Source organism: Mesocricetus auratus, unplaced genomic scaffold (genome assembly GCF_017639785.1).
Source record: "Mesocricetus auratus isolate SY011 unplaced genomic scaffold, BCM_Maur_2.0 Super-Scaffold_100676, whole genome shotgun sequence".
Lineage (NCBI taxonomy): Eukaryota > Metazoa > Chordata > Mammalia > Rodentia > Cricetidae > Mesocricetus > Mesocricetus auratus.
In genome coordinates, this window is record NW_024429266.1 from 43906698 (window position 1) to 43929938 (window position 23241).

Sequence of the window (23241 nt, forward strand, 5' to 3'; positions counted from 1 at the left end):
TAGCAGGTACTTTGGCCATTAAAAATAAAATCAGCACCATTGGAGAAATGGGTCCTATATATAGCTAACCTTGAATGTAAAAGTTAGGATATGGGAGCTTGGGTAGGTGAACCAATTTCTACAGGTTTGAGGAGGCACCAGGATGCCAAATACCCTACCCATCACAATACAGAGGCAATCTCCAAAAAATTTAACAGACATAAAGATGCCATGTGCTTTAACTATGGTAAAATAGGTCATCTGACTAGGAACTGTAGACAGCGCATTCCTAGAAATAATGTTTCTACCAGGAATCCTTCAGACAGAAGGCCTCAGCCTTCCGGTCTCTGTAGGAGGTGTGGAAAGGGAAATCATTGGACCAAGGAATGCTGGTTAACTACAGATAGACAAGGTAGACGTTTACAGCCAGGAAACTTAACCAGGGGCCTCAGGAAGGCCTGAAAACAAAGATTATCTGGTCATTCCCAGTGACAATGGAGGAAAACCTCTCCCAGGACAATTAGAAGATCCACTGCCCATTGTAAATAATATGGCACTGGATAATACATTAGTTCCATAGGATGAAGCAATTATATAAGGAGGAAATACAAAATGTATATTTTGGCAAACATCTATACAATATCATAGACCCAAGTTACCAGTTAAAGTAAATAATATGGTGATTAATGGCATTTTAGTCACTGGAGATGATGTCACCATTATAAATCAGAAGTCTTGGCCCCCAATTTGGCCTTTAAAAGAGGTTAACATTTAATTTTTAGGGATTGGAACCCTATCTCAAGTTAAACAGCGTTAGATGGATTAACTTTATTGGGACAGAAGGACAGAAAGGTTGAAGCCATATGTTGCAGATATTGCTATAAACCTCTGGGATCATGATCTATTACAGCAATGGAATACACAGATTAACATTCCTCCTGTATCAGCTAGGAATTATAGACAAACCCTTGGTGGTAGAAAGAATATAGTAAGGCAGTACAGAAAACAGATGCCAAATGTACAGGCTGTACAGAAACAGGTTGCTAGTGCCAAGCCTATAGAGCAACCAAAAGCTCTACCTTTAAAATGGCTAATAGATGAACCTGTCTTGGTGGGTAAATGGCCTATAGCATCTGAGAAGTTAGAGGCTTTGGAGATGTTAGTTCAGGAATAGCTAGATGCTGGACACATTGAGGAATCAACTAATGCATGGAATTCACCTGTTGTTGTTGACAATAAGTCTGGTAAGTGGAGAATGGTTACTGATCTTAGACCCATCAACAAGGTAATTCAGTCTATGGGGTGTCTACAACCTGGGATGCCACTACCTTCTTTAATACCTAAGGATTTGCCAGTTATAGTTATAGACTTAAAAGATTGCTTCTTCACCATACCATTACAAGAAAACGACAGAGAAAATTTTGCCTTCACAGTACCTACCTATAATTCCCGACTGGTACAAAGATTCCAGTGGAAACTGCTGCCTCAAGGTATGTTAAATAGCCCAACTTTGTGTCAATATTTTGTCCATAAACTCTAGAAATAATTCATAAAAAATTTCCACATTCGTTAATATATCATTATATGGATAACATATTACTGCCTGATTCAAATAAGGATACTTTGGAAAAGATGTTTGAAGCAGTAAAGGAAACTTTGCCTCACTGGGGATTACAAAATTGCCCCCCAAAAAATACAAAGATATGCTCAGAAAATTAGACCACAGAAAGTACAGATCAAAAGAGATCATTACTGGACTCTTAATGATCTTCAAAAACTATTAGGAGAAATCTCTCAATTACAGACAATTATTGGTATAGAAGGGCATGATTTAAAACACCTGAAAATTGCTTTAAAAGGAGATAAAGACCTAAATAGTCTATGAGTACTAAAGTGAGGCTGAAAAAGAATTAGAATGGTTAGAAAAGAGAATATTAGAAGCATATGTGGACCATGTGGATCCAAAACTGGACTGTAGTCTGGTTATTTTAGAGAATACCCCTCAAGAATATTAATGCAGAAGGAAGACATTATATTAGAATGGGTATTTCTGCCACATAAACAGAATAAAAAATTGAAAACACATATAGAAAAGATCCCCAATTTGATATTGAAAGGTAAGTTAAGGCTTCGTCAACTGACTGGGAAAGACCCAGCTGAAATTATTGTATGTTTAACTAATAAGAAAATTTCCTCCTTATGGAAGGATAATGAGTATTGGCAAATAGCTTGCAGTGACTTTTTGGGAACTATTAGCAACAATTATCCCAAAACATAGAGAATCAATTCATAAAGAAAACAATTTGGATTCTTCCATGTATTGTGAGGCAAACACGTATTTCTGGAGTTCTTACCTTCTACACGGATGCAAACAAATCAGGTAAGGCAGGGTATAAATCAGGAAATATAAGTAAAGTGGTTCAAAGCCCTTACAACTCTGTACAAAAGGCAGAGTTATACGCCGTTCTCATGGTACTTAAAGACTTTACAGAGCCTCTCAATATAGTCACGGATTCTCAGTATGCAGGGAGAGTTGTCTTGAACATTGAGACTGCAGAATTTGTTCCTGATAGTACAGAATTAACCTCATTGTGTTTTACAATTACAGGAAACCATCAGAAACAGGACTCATCCTATATATATATTACACGTCAGATCCCATACAGGTCTGCCAGGTCCTCTAGCACAAGGCAATGATGAAATTGATCGTTTATTAATAGGTAATGTGTTGGAAGCTTCAGAATTTCATAAGAAACACCATGTTAAGAGCAACAGTTTAAAGAAGGATTTTTCTATCACCTGGCAACAAGCCAAAGAAATAGTAAGAAATTGCCCCACTTGCTCATTCTACAATCAAACTCCATTACCAGCAGGTTTTAATTCTAAAGGTATTCACAGAAATGAAATTTTGCAAATGGATGTATTTCACTTCCCAGAATTTGGAATTTTAAAATATGTACACCATACCATAGACATGTTCTCAGGTTCCCATGGACTAATCCCCTCAGCTCTGAAAAAGCTGATTCTGTTATTACACACCTCTTAGAGGTGATGGCTGTTATGGGTATACCTAAAGCAATAATAACGGACAACTCTCCAGCATATGTCTCCAGTAAATTGGAACACTTTTTCAAATATTATAATATAAAACATGTAACTGGTATACCTTACAATCCCACAGGATAAGCAGTGGTTGACAGATCTAACCGAACCTTAAAAGAGATGCTTCATAAACAGCCAGGGGGAACAAAGACCCCCAAACACAGGTTTCATAATGCTTTACTAAAGTTGAATTTTCTTAACGCTGATGAAAAAGGACAAACTGCAGCAGAAAGACACTGGACTACAGAGAAGACTTCTGAACTGAACCCACTGGTGTATTTTAAGGATGTTATGACCCCAGTCTGGGAACCAGGATATGTGTTATGTTGGGAAAGGGGTTTTGCTTTTGTTTCCACAGGAGAAGAAAACTTTGGGTTCCATCGAAATTAATTAAGATACAATTAGAATAGAAGACATCTCAGGAGGAGGAAAGTTAACAGCTTATCTATAAAATCATATTCTACCATGGGTAACATGACCTCATAAAAGGAAAGAGAAGTGTTTTGTTTTTTGTCTTCACAGGTAAACTCAGCAGAGAATACTGGACATATAGATTCCTGAAGAAGAATGAATAGCTACCCTGAGGACCATCAAACAAACAGTAACTTACTGTGTTGTATCAAAGTCTAAATCTCTCTATATTGTTTTTTATAATACCCTTTTATCTATGTTTCTTCATATACTTTAGTCCCCATTCATTTAGCTGAAGATGGCTTTGGAGTTGGATTGGCTCTCCTACTCTAAATTCAACCATATTATTTAAATAAAATTCAGAATTTCTGTATTATATCAAAGAATTGATATAAGACAGAAGAAAATAAAATTAGGGACTGTTATCTGTGGATTTCTTTTTCTGAAAAGTCTAATTTCCTTCATGTTTACCATCTTCCCTATTGTTACCTCTTCCAGTATGCATACATATAAAATTTAAAATATTTCTTTGTTAACATTAATGTTTGAGTTTTCCAGAGAACAAGGGATTTCCTGACAGCAATCTTCAATGGCTTCAGAAAGAGAATGAGGATCTACTTCCTTTACTCCACCTGATTTGACTGGATGCATCTGAACTGCCCCATATCATCGACTCCACCTGACAAGCACTATATTGGCTTGAAACTACATCACTCGACACAACTCCGGACCAAGGAACTGAAACAGCGTACCTTCTACAATCTGGCCAGAGCTTCAGTCGAGAGCTTCAATCAACACTAGAACTCCAGTCAGGAACTTCAATCAAGCATCTCCTGCCAAACAGAGACTGACTGATCTACTGAAGATTTTGTTACACTAACATTTTTCTTCTCACAGGTCCCCATGAGATTGTCATCGTCCCATCTCAGCAGGAAGTAGTTTTGAGAATTCCACGCCCTCTCTCCCTACTATTTATATTATAGGATAGTTTACACCTGTTAATGTTAGTTTTCAATTATTTTAGAGTTGGGATTGGAAAGATGTGTTCAGACTTGGGTGTTTCTTTCAGATAAGTTTAGTTTTAGATGGGATAGATGTTTGATACATTTTGTTCATTGACACAAGTTAGTTGTTTTAATGTTTAAATATCCTTTTTAGACTAAAAGGGGAATTGTAGGAGGAAACAGTGCTCCGCCATTAACCATGTGACATATTAGAGGTGCATACAGATGAGGTAATAAAAGGGCAGTTTACCACACCGCTAACCACACCCCCTTTAGGCATGACTAAAGACATATACGGACATAGGCTGTGAACTATGTCACTAGCCAGGCCCACTTTTGGGCATGGCTAGGGGCTTTACGGAGGAGGGTATAAAAGACTGAACAGCAGAAGTCTCGTTCTCTTTTCTGCCTTTCCGGCTTCCAGTTCCGTGGTGGAAAACTACTCTGCTCATCTGGGTTACTTGTTTGTCTCTTGTGGGTAATTTCTACAATAATACTTACTTTTACTTTCAGTAAGTGTGCTGTTCATCATTGCAGCATCATGTCAATCTCTTTTTTTCTTTGTCTCTTGAATTCTGTCTCTCTACAGTTTTGGAAGATATAGGTATATATGTATGTTTGCAACAGTAATTCTTTTTACAATACAATGTGAGGCTTGAGTTTCTCCGGGTCAGCAAGGCAGATTAGATTGACACACACAGCAATAAACTAAAACTGCTAGGAGAAATTTTGAGCATCCATTATTTAGGGCTGTGGGTCAAAGAGAGGGTCTAAGTTTAATTTGCACAAGAAACAAAACCTGGCGCCTTCCAGTGCTCTGGCCACAGTGGCAGCACAGACCTTCAGGAAATTTTACTTTTCCCTGCAAATGAGAAAATGGGCTGATTACCTTTGTCTTTATTTTCTCAGGGGAAACAGGAGGAAGCAGTAAATATCTGAGCTAAAATCTTGAGTTAATAAAACCAGAAGTTTGAGAATCTTTTACTGCAGAGTTAGTTTAGGCTAACACTTCTCTATATGTCAGTGAGTTAAAACCAGGCCATGCTTACTTTTTTCTATCCATTTAGGCAGCTATGAATCAGCAACTTTGGGTGTGTACTATTTCCTTGTCCTTGTATATCTGTGTTTGCCTTAGAGGGAATGCTTTTGCCTAGGCCCTAAACACTGATCAAATGTCTGTCAATAAAGATAATTGCAGGAAGGCAGATCTCTGCAATTACAATGGAGAAGGAAATGTGGTCTTGATAATGGGAAACAGGTCTCACACATAGCTAAGGAACATAATAAGTAAACTAGGACCTATTGATGGAGAACGGGTATTAACTTATATCAAGGGAGTGTAATCAGTAAAACCCCAAATGCATGAGAGAAATTTGTTTCCAGTAAATGATTAGATAGTGCTAAACTGTGGGAAGTAAAACCCAAGTTTGTTACATGAAGAATCTACAGCAAGACACAGCCAATTAATTCGAGAGATTATTACCCCATGTACAGCTTTGTATTGGTTTCATCCTTTAGGAAAATTCTTAATTCTTCTGAATTATCTCATGATATGAAGGCTGTATAATTACTGTGCTATCTTGTGGCTTGCAGCAAGAGCCTCGTTCTTCTGGACCTCATTTCAATGACACAGGTAGACTGTGAGATATGTGGAGTCTTATCTTTCCAATGTACTAGTGCAGTCAAACTTTGAAACATTTTTCATATGCAGTTACATTCTACATTAAAATACAGGCTTTCAATGACATGCTTCTTTTGTAAGATTAAAAGTCTATGGCAAATATTCATTAATTTTAGCTATGAGGTGTGGGTGAATATTTTTTGCTTATGTGTGTTAAAGACTTGGTTGTATTATTATTTTTACTTTTCTTGAACAAAAAGTCAATAGCTATTCAATAAGCATACATCCATGCTTTCTCCATTAGAAATTATAGCTGAATATTGTTTTCATTATTATAATTGGTTTCTGGGAAAGTCTATTTCTCTTCAGCATTATGAAGTAAATAGCTAACAATATACTACTTTCAAGCTTTTCTCCATTGCCAGATATCTGAAACTGTACTGATTCTGTGTTTATCTATAGAGTTTTAACATTGCTTACATGCTGAGTTTTTCAATGTAAGTTCCTCAGTTAGAGGCTAAATTCTAACGTATATTTTATAAGGTATATAATATGTTAAATTTCATTTCATAGTTTCTACTTACAGAAAAAATCCCAAATCCTTGTACTAGAAACACTAAACAAACTTATGTGAGAATATTCCATATTGTTTGATGATCCTTTTGCTAAAGATATTTCAACATTTTTCAAAATTATCGTGTGTGTATGTGTGTGTGTGAGCGCGCATGTGTGAGACAGTGTGCATGCTCAAATTTCCCCAAATATCAAAGTGATCACCTTTCAACTTAGAGGCAAATGACATGCATACATTCATTTTCATTTCATAAAAAACAATTTTCATACTTAGTATTTGCTTCTTGTATTAAGAATGGCATGTGAGATATGTAATGACAAAAATATTCTTTGTATTGATTTTGTTATTGTTACATTCATCCAAGAACTTACTGTGCCCACTCTTTTCTCAGTCATTAATACTCTTGCCATGTGATGAACACAATAATATGATTAGCTTAATATTCTATAGAAATGCCACTAAAATGGTATAATTGCAAAACCCCACTCTTCAAAATCCCATTTTCTTCTTCTCTTTCTTTAGTTCTTATTTATTTTGATTGTTTACCTATATAGTTTTCAGATGATAACTTTTGATATTCAAGCTTACTAAGTACAAAGTCAGATGACTTTAGTGAGCAGAAAGTATTATTCTACTAATTCCACATTAGTACATTTGTCTTCCAGAAATCTCCTCCAAATACTTATATATTCTAATTCTACTTTTAAATACCTTAGAAAAGAACTCTTCATGGTTTTTTTTTTTTTTTGGTGTGTGTGCTGTCACTCACTTTCATCCTAGCACTTACATATTGCTATATTTTAAAATTATAATATGAGAAACAATTTAAATATAATCTATATGATTTTTAAGGTTTATCTTACACTGTTCCAAGGAATATCTCTCAGCAAGACTGAACTTCAAAATTTAAGTAAATTTTGATTCTATTTTCCCATTAAAACTGAAAAAACGTCCTACTTATCAATTGAAAGTACTGTATCATTCTGTATACTATTATATTTTATAATTAAAAGCAATTGCAAAATTAAAACACATTTCTATAACAATTATTTAAATCACTGGCCCAAGAAAGACCCAGATGGACATCCTAGAAATAGGATAATGAAGGAAAAGGACAATACTAGTGAGACTTCATGCTTACCTTAATGGCAGTGGATGCAATTTGGATATGGTGAAGTCTGCGAAGAGTGCTGTCCCTGTCAATAAAATAGGAAGCAGCCAACTGATGAAGGGTCTCTAGGGTGACAGACGAGCTGTTGCTGCTTGTATCACTTCCCTCAGATCTTTTGCTCAGCTTCCGCTTGTCGACGAAAATTGTGAGTGACTCCTCTCCTGTATTAATGATATAAAAAGATTGTATTTCCCAGTGAAAGTAAGTTTTATACTTATCTCCAAGAATTAATACCTACAAAATACTGTGAAGTCGTGATCCTCCTGCCTCTGACTCCTTCAGCAAACCCTACCAGTGTGACTACCACCATTACAGGCTTGGTGGTGCATGCCTTTAATTCCAAAACTTGGGAGACAGTGGCAGGAGGATCTCTGTGAGTTTGAGACCAGCCTGGTCTAAAAGAGCTATTTCCAGGAAAGCCTCCAAAGCCACAGAGAAACCCTGTCTCAAAAAACAAAAACAATAACAACAACGACAAAAAAATAAAAAAGCAACAAAAAGAAAATTACTGTAAAGGAAAAACTAGTTAAAACCACAAAATTTAATAAAGTTTAAATTTTTTTATACTTTTCTTTCCAATGTATCTAGAAGAACTAAAGATCTTTAAGGCTTTGGATGCATATTTAGTGAATTTTCAATATGGAGATATTAAAGGATGATTTTTATTAAACTAATTATTTTGTCATGTAGTTTAGCCTAGTGAATGCTTGACATCCACAATATCTGATAAAATATTAACTGAAGTGTTGTAGCACTGTATTCTACCATAAATTTTATCAGGGGACAGTGTATCAAGAAAAAAGCAAGGAACTTTTAAAATGCACAGAATACCTATTTGAAGCATATTAGCAACACATTCAGAAGTGAACTTCTAAGCATTTATTAAATAACTAAACTCAATGGAAGTCATAGAAACTGATAATGATGATGGCCAGTGAGACAAGACTTAACAGTGAGCTACAGGGAGGTTTTGATTCTCAAAGGTCAAATGGTAATGAAAACCACACATACTGTCTATGTTGGAGTTGGAGAATTTGTTCTTCTCAGACTTTAACAACATTGCATATTCATCTAATGAACAATTGCCAAATATGCTGTATGTTCTCTCTTAGGAACATATGTGTTGTGGTGGCATTGCTCACATATAAAATCTGAAAGTGTGTCCTTAAGATAGGTCAAATAAGATCTTCCACAGACAAGTATATATCTCCTGCCAATCAGAAAGATGATAAATTTTCTATAATACCATAGCTCATGTGATCATCCAATGAAATGAGCCCATAGAGCTCTTTAAGACAGTAAATTCACATTGTAATTTTTTAAATTTTAGTATAAAAATGACATTTCTCCCCTTTCTTTTCCTCCTGCAAAATATAAGGGAAATATTTACTATTTAATATTTTTCTATATTAAATGATGTAGGAAACACTGTAATTTTTCTACAATATTTTCTGTACTTAAGTGTGCAAGCTATATGAATCTAATACAAAACTGTAGAGAGAAGCCTTTTCCTTTCCAGCTGCTTTGGTTTTTCCCCACCAGTCGCCTGGGCTCTGCCAAGCTGTAGTCCCCAAATAACACACAAGACGCTGTATTCATTATGTAGCTGTTGGCTGTTTGATTGTTTCTTACTGGATATCTTTGACTTAAGTATTTAACCCATCTAAGTATTTCTCTTACTGGACGGACATCTTACTTCTCTGGCGGGCTACATGATGACTCCCTGTGTTTCTCCTACCCAGAGTCCTCCTGGACTCCTAGTCCCACCTATCTTGCTTCCCTATTGGCCAACAGTGCTTTATTAACATATACACAGGACTTCCTCATCGCAAAACCAGTGACAAAATGAAGCATATATGAAATAAAAAAATAACTACGAAATGAATACTTTTCAATGGGTTCTAAGATATAAAAAAAAACATAAATAAATCTCAAATCAGATTCCTTGAGAAAACAGGTAGAAAATACATTAACAACTGTCAACTCCCATTTTCTTTCAAGCGACAATTTCATGGACAATTGACATAGTAAATATAAAATAAATCAAATTGGATACCATAAAATAATTATTTTTATTTTGTTTAAATAAATGTTTTGGTTTCTAGGTAATATAATACTTTAAACACAACATTTACTGAGCTAACATAAATGATTTCATAGGGAAATTCTGTAAAAATTTCCAAAGACTATGAAAGAAAAAATGTTTACATAATTTCACATAAAATTGGCATAGATATTTGAAAACATATACACACAACAATTATTTATTAGTCTAAATCAAAGATAAGAAATATGATGGTAATAAATAGTATCTACCAGTAAAATTGATATACTTCTTAATCCTGACCAAATGTGATCATTTTAATAGTGTAAAGCTTTTTAAGATTTGGAAATCAAGAAAATATTTAACATATGATGTTGTGGAATATTTCTTTACACTGTGTGAATATATATCACTGTGATTAGTTTAATAAAAATATAAACAGGCCCAAGCCCTAAGCTTCTTTCTCTGTCTTGCCTTCCAGCTCCCAAAAGCCACATTAATTGTGAGCTCAGCTGATAGCAGCACAGGCAGTATAAGTAAAGGCAATAAATCCACATAATAGAAGCAGGAAATTCATTGCCAAAATCTTTTTATGAGGCTGTGATTACCTTGGTACCCAAACCCCACAAAGACTTCATTCTAGGGATGCAGGGATGGTTCAAAACATGAAAATCTATCAGTGTAATTCACCATATAAACAAACTGCAAAGGAAAACCACATTATCATTTCACTCAATGTTGAAAAAACCTTTGGCAAAATTCAACACCCCTTACTGATAAAGGTCTTGGAAAGATCAGGATAACAGGAACATACCTAAACATAATACAGGCAATAAACAGCAAACCAACAGCAAGCATCAAAATAAATGGAGAGAAATTCAATGAGATTCCGCAAAAATCAGGAACAAGACAAGGTTAGCCACTCTTTCCATATCTCATCAATATTGTACTTTAAGTTCTTGCTAGAGCAGTAAGACAACAAAAGGAGATCCAGGGAATTCACATTGGAAAGGAAGAAATAAAACTTTCACTATTTGCACATGATGAGATAGTTTACATAAGTGACCTGAAGAATTCTACCAGGAAAATCCTACAGCTAAAAAACACCTTCAGCAAAGTGGCAGGATACAAAATTAACCCAAAAACAAAACAAAACAACAACAACAACAAAAATCAATAGCCCTACTATATATAGACAATAAAGGGCTGAGAAAGAAATCAGAGAAACATCACCATTTACAAAAGCCACTAACTACATAAGGTATCTTGGGTAACTCTAACCAAAGAGGAGAAAAACCTGTATGGCAAGAACATTGAGTCATTAAAGAAAGAAATTAAAGAATATACCAGAAAATGGAACAATCTCCCATGCTCTTGGACAGGTAGGATCAATATAGAGTAATAATAGCAATCTTACCAAAAGCAACGTACAGATTCAAGTCATGCCCTATTAAAATCCCAGAAGAATTCTTCACAGAACTTAAAAGGACAATCAATAGTCAACTTTATGTGGAAAAACTATATTAATGAATACAGCATGGCATTGACACAAAAACAGACAGTTAGACCAATGGAATTGAATTGAAGACCCTGATATTAACCCACACACCTATGAACACCTGATCTTCGACAAAGAAGCTAAAACAATGCAATGTAAAAAATAAAGCATCTTCAACAAATGTGCTGGCATAGCAGGAGGCTAGCATATAGAAGACTGCAGATAGATCCATATCTATTGCCATGCACACAATTAAGTCAAATGGATCAAAGGCCTCAACATAAATCCAGCCACACTGAACCTCTTAGTTCAGAAAGTGGGAGGCACCCTTGAATGAAATGGCATAGGAAACCACTTCCTGAACATAACACCAGTAGCACAGACACTGAGATCAACAATTAATACATGGGATCTCCTAAAACTGAGAAGCTTCTACAGGCAAAAGACACAGAATGGGAAAAGATCTTCACCAACCCAACATCAGACAAAGGGTTGATTTCAAAAATATACAAAGAGCTCAAGATACTAGTCACTAAAACACCAAATAATTCAATTCAAAAGTGGGGTACAGAACTACACAAAGAATTCTCAATAGAGGAATATAAAATGGCTTAACGACATTTAAGAAATTGCTCAATTTTAGCCATCAGGGAAATACAAATCAAAACAACTCTGAGATATCATCTTATACCTGTTAGAATGGCTAAAATCAAAAACATCAATGGCAATTTATGCTGGAGAGGATGTGGACAAAGGGGGAAACTTCTCCATTGCTGGTGGTAGTGCAAACCTGTACAGCCACTTTGGAAATCAGTATGGCAGATTCTCCAGAAAATGGAAACTAGTTTCCCTCAACATCCAGATATTCCCCTCTTAGGCATATACCTAAAGGATACACATTCATACAACAAGGACATCTGTTCAACTGTGTTCATAGCAGCATTATTTGTAATAGCCAGAAGCTGGAAGCAAAGGAGATGCCCATCAACTGAAGAATAGATACAGAAAATGTGGGACATGTACCCAATGGAGTACTACACAGTTGAAAAAACAGTGGAATCTTGAAATTTGCAAGTAAATGGATGGAACTAGAAGAAACCATTCTAAGTGAGGTAACCCAGTGACAAAAAGAGAAACATGGCATGTACTCATATATGGATATTAGATATAGAGAAAAGGAATACCAGCTTACAATCCAGACCTTCAGAGAAGCTAGCGCACAAAGAGGGCCATAGGAGAGACATATAGGGTCCCCTAGTGAAGCAGAAAGAGCCATGAGCCCCTGAACATTTTGGGAGCATGGGGGGAGAGAGGTAGCAGAAAGAGGATGGGAGGAGAAGAATGGGAAGGAGAACATGGAGGAACAGGAAGATTGAGTGGGGAGAGGAATAGAGAAGAACAAGAAAACAGACACATCACTAGAGAGAGCCACTATAGGTTTAAAGAGAAATTTGGCACTAGGCAATTGTATAGAGATCCACAAGTGTGACCCCAGCTGGGAATCTAAGCAATGGTGAAGAGGATACCTTAAATGTCCTTCTCCTATAATGAGAATGATAACTACCTTAAATGCCACCCTAGAGTCTTTATTCAGTAGCTGATGGAAGCAGAAGCAAAGATCCACAGCTAAGCACTGAGCCAAACTCCTGGAATCCAATTGCAGAGAGGGAGGATAATATGACTAGTTTAAGTCATTATACAGTGATAGATGCTTCAATGAATTACACTGAGTTCAAAATTGTCATTTGACAAATAATGTGACTGCATTTAAAAATAAATTTCAAAGAAATTGCAGTTAATAAAGTTTAATGTGTTGATGAGATACATACATGTCAAACTCAGGAAACAAAGCATTGCTTCTTTTAAGATTCTAGAAGCCTACAGGGACAACTGAACCAAGCTCATGGAAACTCATGAACTCTGGACTGACAGCTGTGGAGCCTCCCTGGGCCTGATCTAGGCCCTCCGTATGTGGGAGACACTTATGAAGCTTGGGCTATCTGAGTGGCCGCTGGCAGTAGGACAGGTCTATCCTTGAGCTAGCTTTAGAGCTCATTCGTTTCCAGGGAATAATTATGCTCAGCCTTAACACGGTGGGGAGGGGCCTAGTCCTGCCTCAACTTAATATGCCAGACTTTGTTGACTCCCCATGCGAGGTCTTATCTGTTGGGAGGAGTGGATGAAGGGGAGGCTGGGTTGTGGAGGTAAGGGGCTCAGGAGGAAGATTGGGAGGGAGAATTGTGGTTGGACTGTAAAACGAAATTTAAAATAAATAAAAGAATGTCAGGTTACGAGGAAAGAAAAGATTTTAACACCCTTAAATATGAAGGCAAAGAAAAGCAGAATTGTGACCAATGTAATTTAATGTACAGGTGGCCTCTGTACAAGCTGTTGAAAAAATGGAACAAAATAAGGGGAAATAAAAGGAGTCTACCATAAAGAAAGCAGTAGAGAGAACTATCTGAGTTACATAAATAAAAATAAAAATTACCTTGCCCCCAACACAAAAAGTCATGAAACACAAGAGAAGAGAGATAAATACAACTTCAGTCACTGAGTTATGTGGGGGTGAAATAAGCTCACTTAGAAATGCTTCTAAAAGGTAAACCAAATATAAGATTGGTGTTTTTATCCTCAGGGGAAGCCATAAGCTCTGTCAAGCTTCACAACCAATTGTAGGTTTTGGTGACATAGTCTCTGGCAGATCTGTTAATGAAAGAGTAATCACATTTGTGTCATTTTACAAGACACAGAGGACAAAATCTTGCAAAAATCTATTTTTAAAAGCTATCAAGAGAGGCTTTGATCAGGTAACATATATATTGAAAAGTCAGACTTTGCCCTGACACATCACCAAGTGAGTCAAGACAAAAACCAGTTTCGTAAAAAAGGAAGACTTGGCATTGCTAAACAAAAGCCAAAGGAGGCACAAGACTGGCATACGTTTGGCAGTTCACAGGGAGAGACGTCATCCTTGCCACATAGGCAGCATCTGAACATAGATGAACTGAGAATAAGTGAGTTTGTTGGCAGCATGTGGACCAAATTCCAGTGACACCTATCTGTTATTCAGTAGATCCTTAGAAATTTGATGGTACTGGTATGTGCATCATAAAATTCCAATCATCTGTTAACCCATTTTTTTAACTTCACTAATGGTTAGTGATTTGATACTATTTACCAAATATGCTATCCCATATAAAATTGAAAATAGCACATAGCAAGGTGCAGCAAAAACTTTTTAGATAGAATAACTCAAAATATGCTAATGTGAGTGACAACATACAGAATACTGTACATTTAAACAGATATGAGAATAAGGAAATGCGAATCAGAAATGAACAAGCAAGAACAACAAGCATTTTTCATCTAAGCAAGAGTTAATTGCATCCTTATTTTTTATTACACTAGTGCATATAATCACAGGTATTTGTGTTCTCTTTTAACCTTAAAAATCAATAGATAATTCACACAATAAGAATAAAATATATTGCATATATTACTATGCTTATTTATTCAAATTTGGGTGGTTTAAATAGGAATTATAAAGGCAACATAATATAATGAGAGGGTCATGCACATCGTTGCTATCACATATGATGGATTAAAATTTTTATTATTTACTGTCCTCTGCTTGCTGATCTTGACATTTTTAAAGTTGCATAGACTGTTAGCATCCTCAGTTCCAAATGAAAACTAATATCCTCTCTCAAGTCTTTGGGAACATTAAACAATGCTACAGCCCTTGGCAGAGCAAAACTGAGTTAAGAAATATTTGTTTATTCTCTTTTTTCCCCAATTTTATTGTGCCTCATGATGAAAATATTTTATATTAAGTTCATTTTACTGAGTTATTTTAAAAACCTGAATCTAGATTCAATCATTGTTATTACCTACAGTATATTTATTAATAGAATGTTTAAAAATAGTGGTAGGTTTTTAATAGCCTGATAAAGTTGACCCACTTGCAAATTGCTTGTCTTTTTTGTATAATAGGATATTAATTCATGTTTGTAAAAGATCCCCATTAAGTCAAATATGTCAAACAGCTTAGATCTCATAATAAGTTGCAATACTTTTTTTAAAAATCTTTGTTAACTTATTGTTTATAATATGCCAAACATCTATTTGATGTTAACCAGCTTATGCTAAAGATCATTTAATATGTTGCATTTTCAAGAAACATCAATCTTTATGGAGAATAAACTTTTTTCTTTCTAAGAGTTCTGATTTTAATCTTAAAGTATGAATGACTGTCATATTTTCCCAATTTTTATGATACTCAACTCATTTGAGATAGTTATACAAATACTTGAGGAAGAAGACTGAATTCTCAATTCTAAAATTTCCCACAAGTCTTCAATTATACAAATATTTTAGTAATGTGTGTTTAAATGTGCTGCTATCTACAAGCAAGACATGGGTTCTAAAGTGCAGTCACACATTGCAAGCATGGACTATGCTTTTGAAAGTGACTCAGTATCCCAAGTCTGCTAGAAAATGAAAAGTATAAATGACTGCAAATATAAAAATATCTGAATATTCCACTGAAAGCCATGCACCTGTCCACTGTAACTGAAATTCTGTGATGGTTTGTGGACAATACAAGCACAAATTGAAGCATTCTTTTGTGGAAAGGGTGAAACACAGAAAGAAAGCAAAATCACAATTTGGTGTTATGCCAGTTGTCAGTATTCAGGCATCTGAACTGGTCTGTCCTTGGGCTTCTGACAGGATATACTAGCAGCTGCCACCACTAAGAGCACCATCTCTGCATATTCACTGGGTTCACCCTCTTTCCTCTCTACTCTCTCCTGCTGCTCCTGTCTTTGGAGGCCAGTCTCCCCTCTACCCATTTCCCCTTTTTTTATGATCCCTTTCCCTAATGAAAAACCTCTCTGCTTGAACCCTGTCTCATGGCATCTTTCTCTCCCATGTGCTGCTCTTCTTAAATTACAACACCAATGACTAGCTGAAAGAATTATACACTTCTGTAACGTGGGCTTTTCAGATATGTTTATATTTCCTGTCTTGATATGCGAACCGACTCTGTTAATTCCAACAGAAATTTTTATTAAAATTTACTTTTGTTCTATTTGTTTTATACTTGGTTCGTGCCAATTTTCATTCTCATATGCATATGACATTATTATTCATAAAAGTAATATACTTAAAAATTTAGAACAGAAATTAACAAAATATAAATTACAGGAAGAGTCTAGAGCCATGGTTAAGAGCACTTGCTGCTCTCGCAAGGACTTGTGTTCATTTACCAGAACCCACATGGCAACTTACAGTCTTCCTTATTTCCAGCTTTGGAAATCTAATACCCTCTTTGGGCTTCCATGGACAACTTGCAAACATGCACGTAGGCAAAACACTCAGATACCTAAAGCGAGAGCACAGAAATTGATTGTTCCTTTCTAAATGGCCAGCCCTGAAAACATATTTACAAATTCCAATGTATATTATATGGACTGAACAGGTTATATTCAGGAATATAGGTTTATATACATGGACATACACATGTGAAATAACAAAGTAAAAATGAGGTCATGAATTTAAAGGAGTTTAGGGAGAGGTATATGGTAAGTTTTTGTAGGAAGAAGGAAAAGGAAAAAATTTGTATTATAATCTCACATATTTTTTTAAAGATCCATCAGTACATGAATCTGGGGTGAAATCTATAAGAATAATTCAACACACTATATGTTACTATGCATTAATTTTTTGTTTTTGTAGTGACATATAAACAAATATAGAAAAGTGACCCATTGCTGAGATCTGTAGGCAGCATTTAAAGGTGATCTATTTCTTATGGCATTGAAAGGGAGAGCTTTGATCAACAGATAGAAAGCAAACAAGGTGTGTGTCATCATCATGCAGTGGAAATGTTCGCCAGGATAGAAAACTTAATACCTCTTTTCTCCCACTTTCCCTCTGAAGAAAGGACAGTCCAAAAGGAACCTGCTCAACTTAACTTCCAAACTAAGAAGAAAAATCGGAGAGAACCACGGGGTTTCTACAGCCGCCAGCAGATGCCATTATAAACTATCAAATTTTAATCCACTGATTTTTGAAGCCTTCATATTTTATGATATATTTTTCATATAAGTATATGATGGTTTGCACAGCAATGGCCTCCCTAGACTCATATATTTGAATGAATGTTTAGTTCAGGAAGTGGCACTATTATGATTAGAAGGATTAGGACGTGTGGCCTTATTGGAGAAAATATGTGTCACTGTGTGTGAACGTTGAAATTCAGAATCCTATGCCAAACCTAGAATATCTTTCTCTCTCTGACTATGGACCAAGTTGTAGCTCTCAGCTACTGCTCCAGCATCTACCAGCATGTCACCATGTTACCTGCCATGATCATAAGGGACTTAACCTCTGAAACTGTAACCAAGCCTGTGTTAAATGATTTCTATTATAATAGTTGCCACAGTCATTTTATCTCTTGACAGCAGTATTACAGTGACTAAGACAAAGTATATTGTAGCATGCTTTCTTTTGGGTGCCCAGTCAGCTCCCAAATCATGACACGGAGACTTATTATTGGTTAAGAATGCTTAGTCTTAGCTTATGCTTGCCCTCCTGAAGGGACCAGCCCCCTGCTTTAGAAGCCATGACAGGCTACAGGAAAGACATGGAGGCCTCTGACTCAGCACATGTCTGAACTTTCTGGGCTTGCCCTAGTCACTAGGAGGTCAGATAACCTCCTCGTGGCAAGGAACCAATCAGAAGTTAACTGGTGGAAGTCTGGATGTGCTTTACGGCGGTACAAGTGGCACAACAGTGATGTGCATCCTGGGAAGGCCTATAGGCCATAGCAGCCAGTTGACCAATCAAGACAAGGCAGGCCGCCCAAGCCTGGAGGTGAACCAAACCTGAGACTGATACTTAGGTACTCCCCTGAAAATTCCCAATTAGTTCCCCACCTTGCAGTTTCTCCAGGTCCTTCTCTCACCATCCCTAGTGATGAACAAGGTCAGTCATTTGGATAAGGTTCTCCATTTCCTTTGGAGCTTGAGGAAAGTTCCTGCTTGATAAAGCAGTCACTCTTCTTACCTCCAGGGAGAGGAACTTCCCTTTCATTATCATGACTGGGGCCTAATGTCGAGGTCAAAGCTACCTTCCTCAACTCCTGATTTCAATACACATCCCAGTTCACATGGTCTTTGTCTCCAGTTTAACCCTAGGGGCAACTATACAGCAGAAAAAGTGAAACCTTTTCTCTATTAAAGACTGCTCCCTAATTTACCCTCAGATTGTGTCTTCCTCCTCCCTCTCTTCCCCTGCTGGTTCCACACATCCTCTTCTTGACCTGAAAATACCCCACCCTCCCCTCCTTCTGTTGAAGCAGGACTCCTGCAATGAATAATTATTCTAACTTTTCTGGTTGACCATATTTTATTCATATTGTGATTGGTTAGAATTTCGGGGCTCCTACACTACCATGCCATTTCATAAAAATAGATATTAACCATAGAGGGCAGTTAAATCTTAATCCCTTTCACATCTTTACTCTCCAAAGCTTATTGTGATGTATTTTGTTTGATGCTATATGAATACCAACTCTCCGTGAGAAGAAACATCTCAATTTGGCTTAAATATATTTATAATTCTTACATCTGATATAAGCAAGTATCTCAAATGATGCTGTTACAAATTTGTAATAGGAAACCACATTATTCCTTGTATGAAATTTTACAATACATCTGAGTCTTGCCCTTTTGACTTGTGTTCAGTTTGCCTTTGCATTTTGCTTTCATGAATTATCTTCCTCAGGATAGTGAAGGTGAATATAAGGCCCAGAACAGCTTGGACACACTGCTGGCATGGCATAGTTAATAAAAGCCAGTTAAAAAGCAGGCCCTGGCCGGCAGCACCGGGTTCCACGAAAAGCCATAAGCTGATACCCTCCTTGCCTCCTCGGGGAGGGCTTGCATCTACAGGGAAGTACCTGACATTCCAAACATTCCAAGCATTAAATAAATCACCAGATACCCTTGAACCTAGCATACACCTATCTTCACCCCCAATCTCTACTAAGATAAAAACCCTGGGAAAAGAGTGCTTCAATAATAAAGAGTAATAAGAAACAAATAGCCTTAATTTGTTTTTTCTTAGCCAGGTGTTGGTGGCGCACACCTTTAGTCTCAGCACTCAGGAGCCAGAGGCAGGCAGATCTCTGTGAGTTCGAGGCCAACATGGGCTAAAGAGTGAGTTCCAGGACAGCCTCCAAAACAATACTCTGTCTTGAAAAAACAAACAAACAAAAATTTTTTTCTGGCAAAAAGCAGAACTATTTTTATAAATAAAGACTGTAGATAAAATGCAGGTGAGTTGGTTTAACAACAATCAACATTTGCATCATATTATAGAAGAGAAATAGCTAACCTTCTACAGGATAGACAACAATTCAAAATGTTTCCCAACATACTCTAAAGGAAAGCAAATGACCTCATGATCATTAACAGTTATCTGCAAGAAAAGGCAAAACTGTTATCACTAGAATTGCTCAAACACCATAATGCTCACTGTAGTGCATAGAAATGAAAAAAGTAATTGGACATAGTTCAACGTTAGTTAGCAATGAATCTCCACTGACTGAAAGAAAATTAAGCTACTTCTAATTTTGAAGCCAGTTAAAAATCAAGAGAAAATGAAGATGTTTGTATGCTTCTTTAATATTTAGTTCAGAATTCCACGTATTCTTTCTATGCATTATTCTCAGAAGCCAGGTTTCTGAACACTTGAGTGCACTTTGAATTTAGTTAGGCACTGCAAGCAGTGCTGTTCAAACTCAATGTGCATTGAAGTCACCTGTAAATGTTGTTAGTTTGATCTGGGACTGAGTGTGCGATTGTGCATTTCTAACAAGCTCCAAGGTGGAGCTGTTGATCTTCTCTCAAGTGCATGAGATCCTTAGTCAGAAAAGGATTAATTCTCAAAGATAGGGCTCTCTTCATTATCCATCCAAGTGATACTATTGCAGAAGCACTTAGGTCTTTTGCTTTGCCATAGATAGCAGGTATATATTAATCAAACATTGTGCATATGATTGACCAGCTTTGTCAATGTACTGGATAAAGGAAAGCTGAGTAAAATCATAGGCAAATGACAGGCAATCTACCATTTGACTTCCATCTAGTCCTTCATTACTGAGAAGACTATTATTAAAAACAGACAACACAGAAATTTTATTTCAAATTATCCTATTATGTTTATCAATAATATTTAAGCATGGCATTTTAATCATTTTAGTAGATAACATTTCTTTAGCTTCAGGTCTTTCATTTCCATATCAGAGGAATGGGAACGATTGAGAGAAAGAAGAATCATGATTGAATACCATGTCTTAACCATAAAGATTATGTCCTTTTCACAATTGGATGCATTTTATATCGACAATCCCCAGTGTACTTCAGAAAATATTTGTGTTTCTCTCCTTGCTATCTTTTCCCCATTATAAAATTTGATATCTCCACAGAATTTCTCAGACTTTGAAATAATTATTCAAGTATAAGATAAGTTTTTATATTCAGTTGCTTCCTCAATTATGCTACTTTTTAACTAAATTAAAAGAATTTTGGGGCTGGAGAGATGGCTCAGCAGCTAATAGCACTGGCTGCTTTTCCAGAGGTCCTGAATTCAACTCTCAGCAACCACATAGTGGTTTACAAGCAACCTTAATGAGATTTGATGCCCTCTTCTGACATGCGGTAATACATGCAGGCAGAATATTGTATACTCAATAGATAAGATGGATAGATAGATAGATAGATAGATCTCTAAAAGAAATTTATGGTTCCTTAGAAGAGTTCCAGATGGAAGAATGGTACTAGTGTTAACTGACTGCAAAAAGGTGTCATATAAAAAAGAATTACAGGTAGGGATACTTTATACAGAACACACTTCACAAGGAAAAATTAAAAATTGACGACTTCTAAACTTAAATATGAATATTTAAGCTTTAAAGTTTATGGAAATTTAACAAATAGGGAGGAAACAGTAATGGTTATTCTATCACAACTTTATCTTACTATTTCCTCATTTTGGTTTTTTGACACAGGGTTTCTCTTTATTGCTTTGGAGGTTGTCCTGGAACTCTCTCTGTAGACCAAGCTGTCCTGCCTCTGCTTCCCAAGTGCTAGGATTAAAGGCTTGAATCACCAATGCCCGGCTATCTTACTATTTCTTATCTTTCTTTAAAGATACATAAAGGAAATATTTTTAAGTAGTTAAACAAAGTGAACTATTAAAATGACATTTGGAAAGAAATTAAAGAAGCCCTCAGAAAATGGAAAGATCTCCCATGCTCTTGGATAGGTAGGATCAATGTAGTAAAAATGGCAATCCTGCCAAAAGAAATCTACAGATTCAATGCAATCCCCATTAAAATCCCAGCACAATTCTTCACAGACCTTGAAAGAACAATAATCAATTTTGTATGGAAAAACAAAAGACCCAGGATAGCCAAAACAACCCTGTTCAACAAGGCAACGTCCGGAGGCATCACCATCCCTGACCTCAAGCTCTATTATAGAGCTATAGTCCTGAAAACAGCTTGGTATTGGCACAAAAATAGACAGGTAGACCAATGGAATCGAATTGAAAATCCGGGTATTAACCCACACACGTACGAACATCTGATCTTTGACAAAGAAGCTAAAAATATACAATGGAATAAAGAAAGCATCTTCAACAAATGGTGCTGGCATAATTGGAGACTGGCATGTAGAAGAATGCAGATCGATCCATGTTTATCGCCATGCACAAAACGTAAGCCCAAATGGATCAAAGACCTCAACATAAATCCAGCCACACTGAACCTCTTAGAAGAGAAAGTGGGTGGTACCCTTGAACGAATTGGTACAGGAGACAGCTTCCTGAACATAACACCAGTAGCACAGACAGTGAGATCAACAATTAATAAATGGGACCTACTGAAACTGAGAAGCTTCTGTAAAGCAAAGGACACAGTCAGCAAGACAAAAAGGCAGCCCACAGAATGGGAAAAAATATTTACTAATCCCACATCTGACAGAGGGTTGATCTCCAAAATTTACAAAGAACTCAAGAAGCAAGTCTCCAAAACACCAATGGACCCTATTAAAAAGTGGGCTGCAGAACTAAATAGAGAGTTTTCAATAGAGGAGTCTAAAATGGCCGAGAGGCACTTGAGAAAGTGCTCAACATCCTTAGCCATCCGGGAAATGCAAATCAAAACAGCTCTCAGATACCATCTCACTCCTGTCAGAATGGCTAAAATCAAAAACACCAATGACAATTTATGCTGGAGAGGATGTGGTGAAAGGGGGACACTCCTCTATTGCTGGTGGGAGTGCCAACTGGTTCAGCCACTTTGGAAATCAGTATGGAGATTCCTCAGAAAAATGGGAATAAACCTACCACAAGACCCAGCAACTCCACTCTTAGGCATATATCCAAAAGATGCCCATTCATACAACAAAGATGTCTGTTCCACTATGTTCATAGCAGCTTTATTTGTAATTGCCAGAACTTGGAAGCAACCTAGATGTCCCTCACCTGAAGAGTGGATAGAGAAAATGTGGTACATCTACACAATGGAGTACTATTCAGCAGAAAAAAATAATGGAATCATGAGATTCACAGGAAAATGGATGACACTAGAAGAAACCATCCTGAGTGAGGTAACCCAGTCACAAAAAGAGAAACATGGCATGTACTCTCTCATATATGGATTTTAGACATAGATCTGGGGAGTGCCAGCCTTCAATCCTATGGCCAGAGAGTCTGGGAAACAGAAACTTTATTTAGTGGCTGATCGAAGAAGAGGCAGACTC

The 23241-nt window shown here is 36.5% G+C and overlaps 1 protein-coding gene across 3 annotated transcripts in view; it reads right to left on the bottom strand.

Moving 5' to 3' along the window:
- The window catches only part of Brinp3 (BMP/retinoic acid inducible neural specific 3), a 367648-nt gene that overhangs the window by 161716 nt on the left and 182691 nt on the right, over positions 1-23241 (bottom strand). For all 3 annotated transcript variants that reach the window (XM_005073465.4, XM_013115829.3, XM_040738278.1), the window contains exon 4: positions 7833-8023. In XM_005073465.4, coding sequence (XP_005073522.1) covers positions 7833-8023 — 191 coding nt within the window. The remainder of the gene's footprint in view (positions 1-7832; positions 8024-23241) is intronic.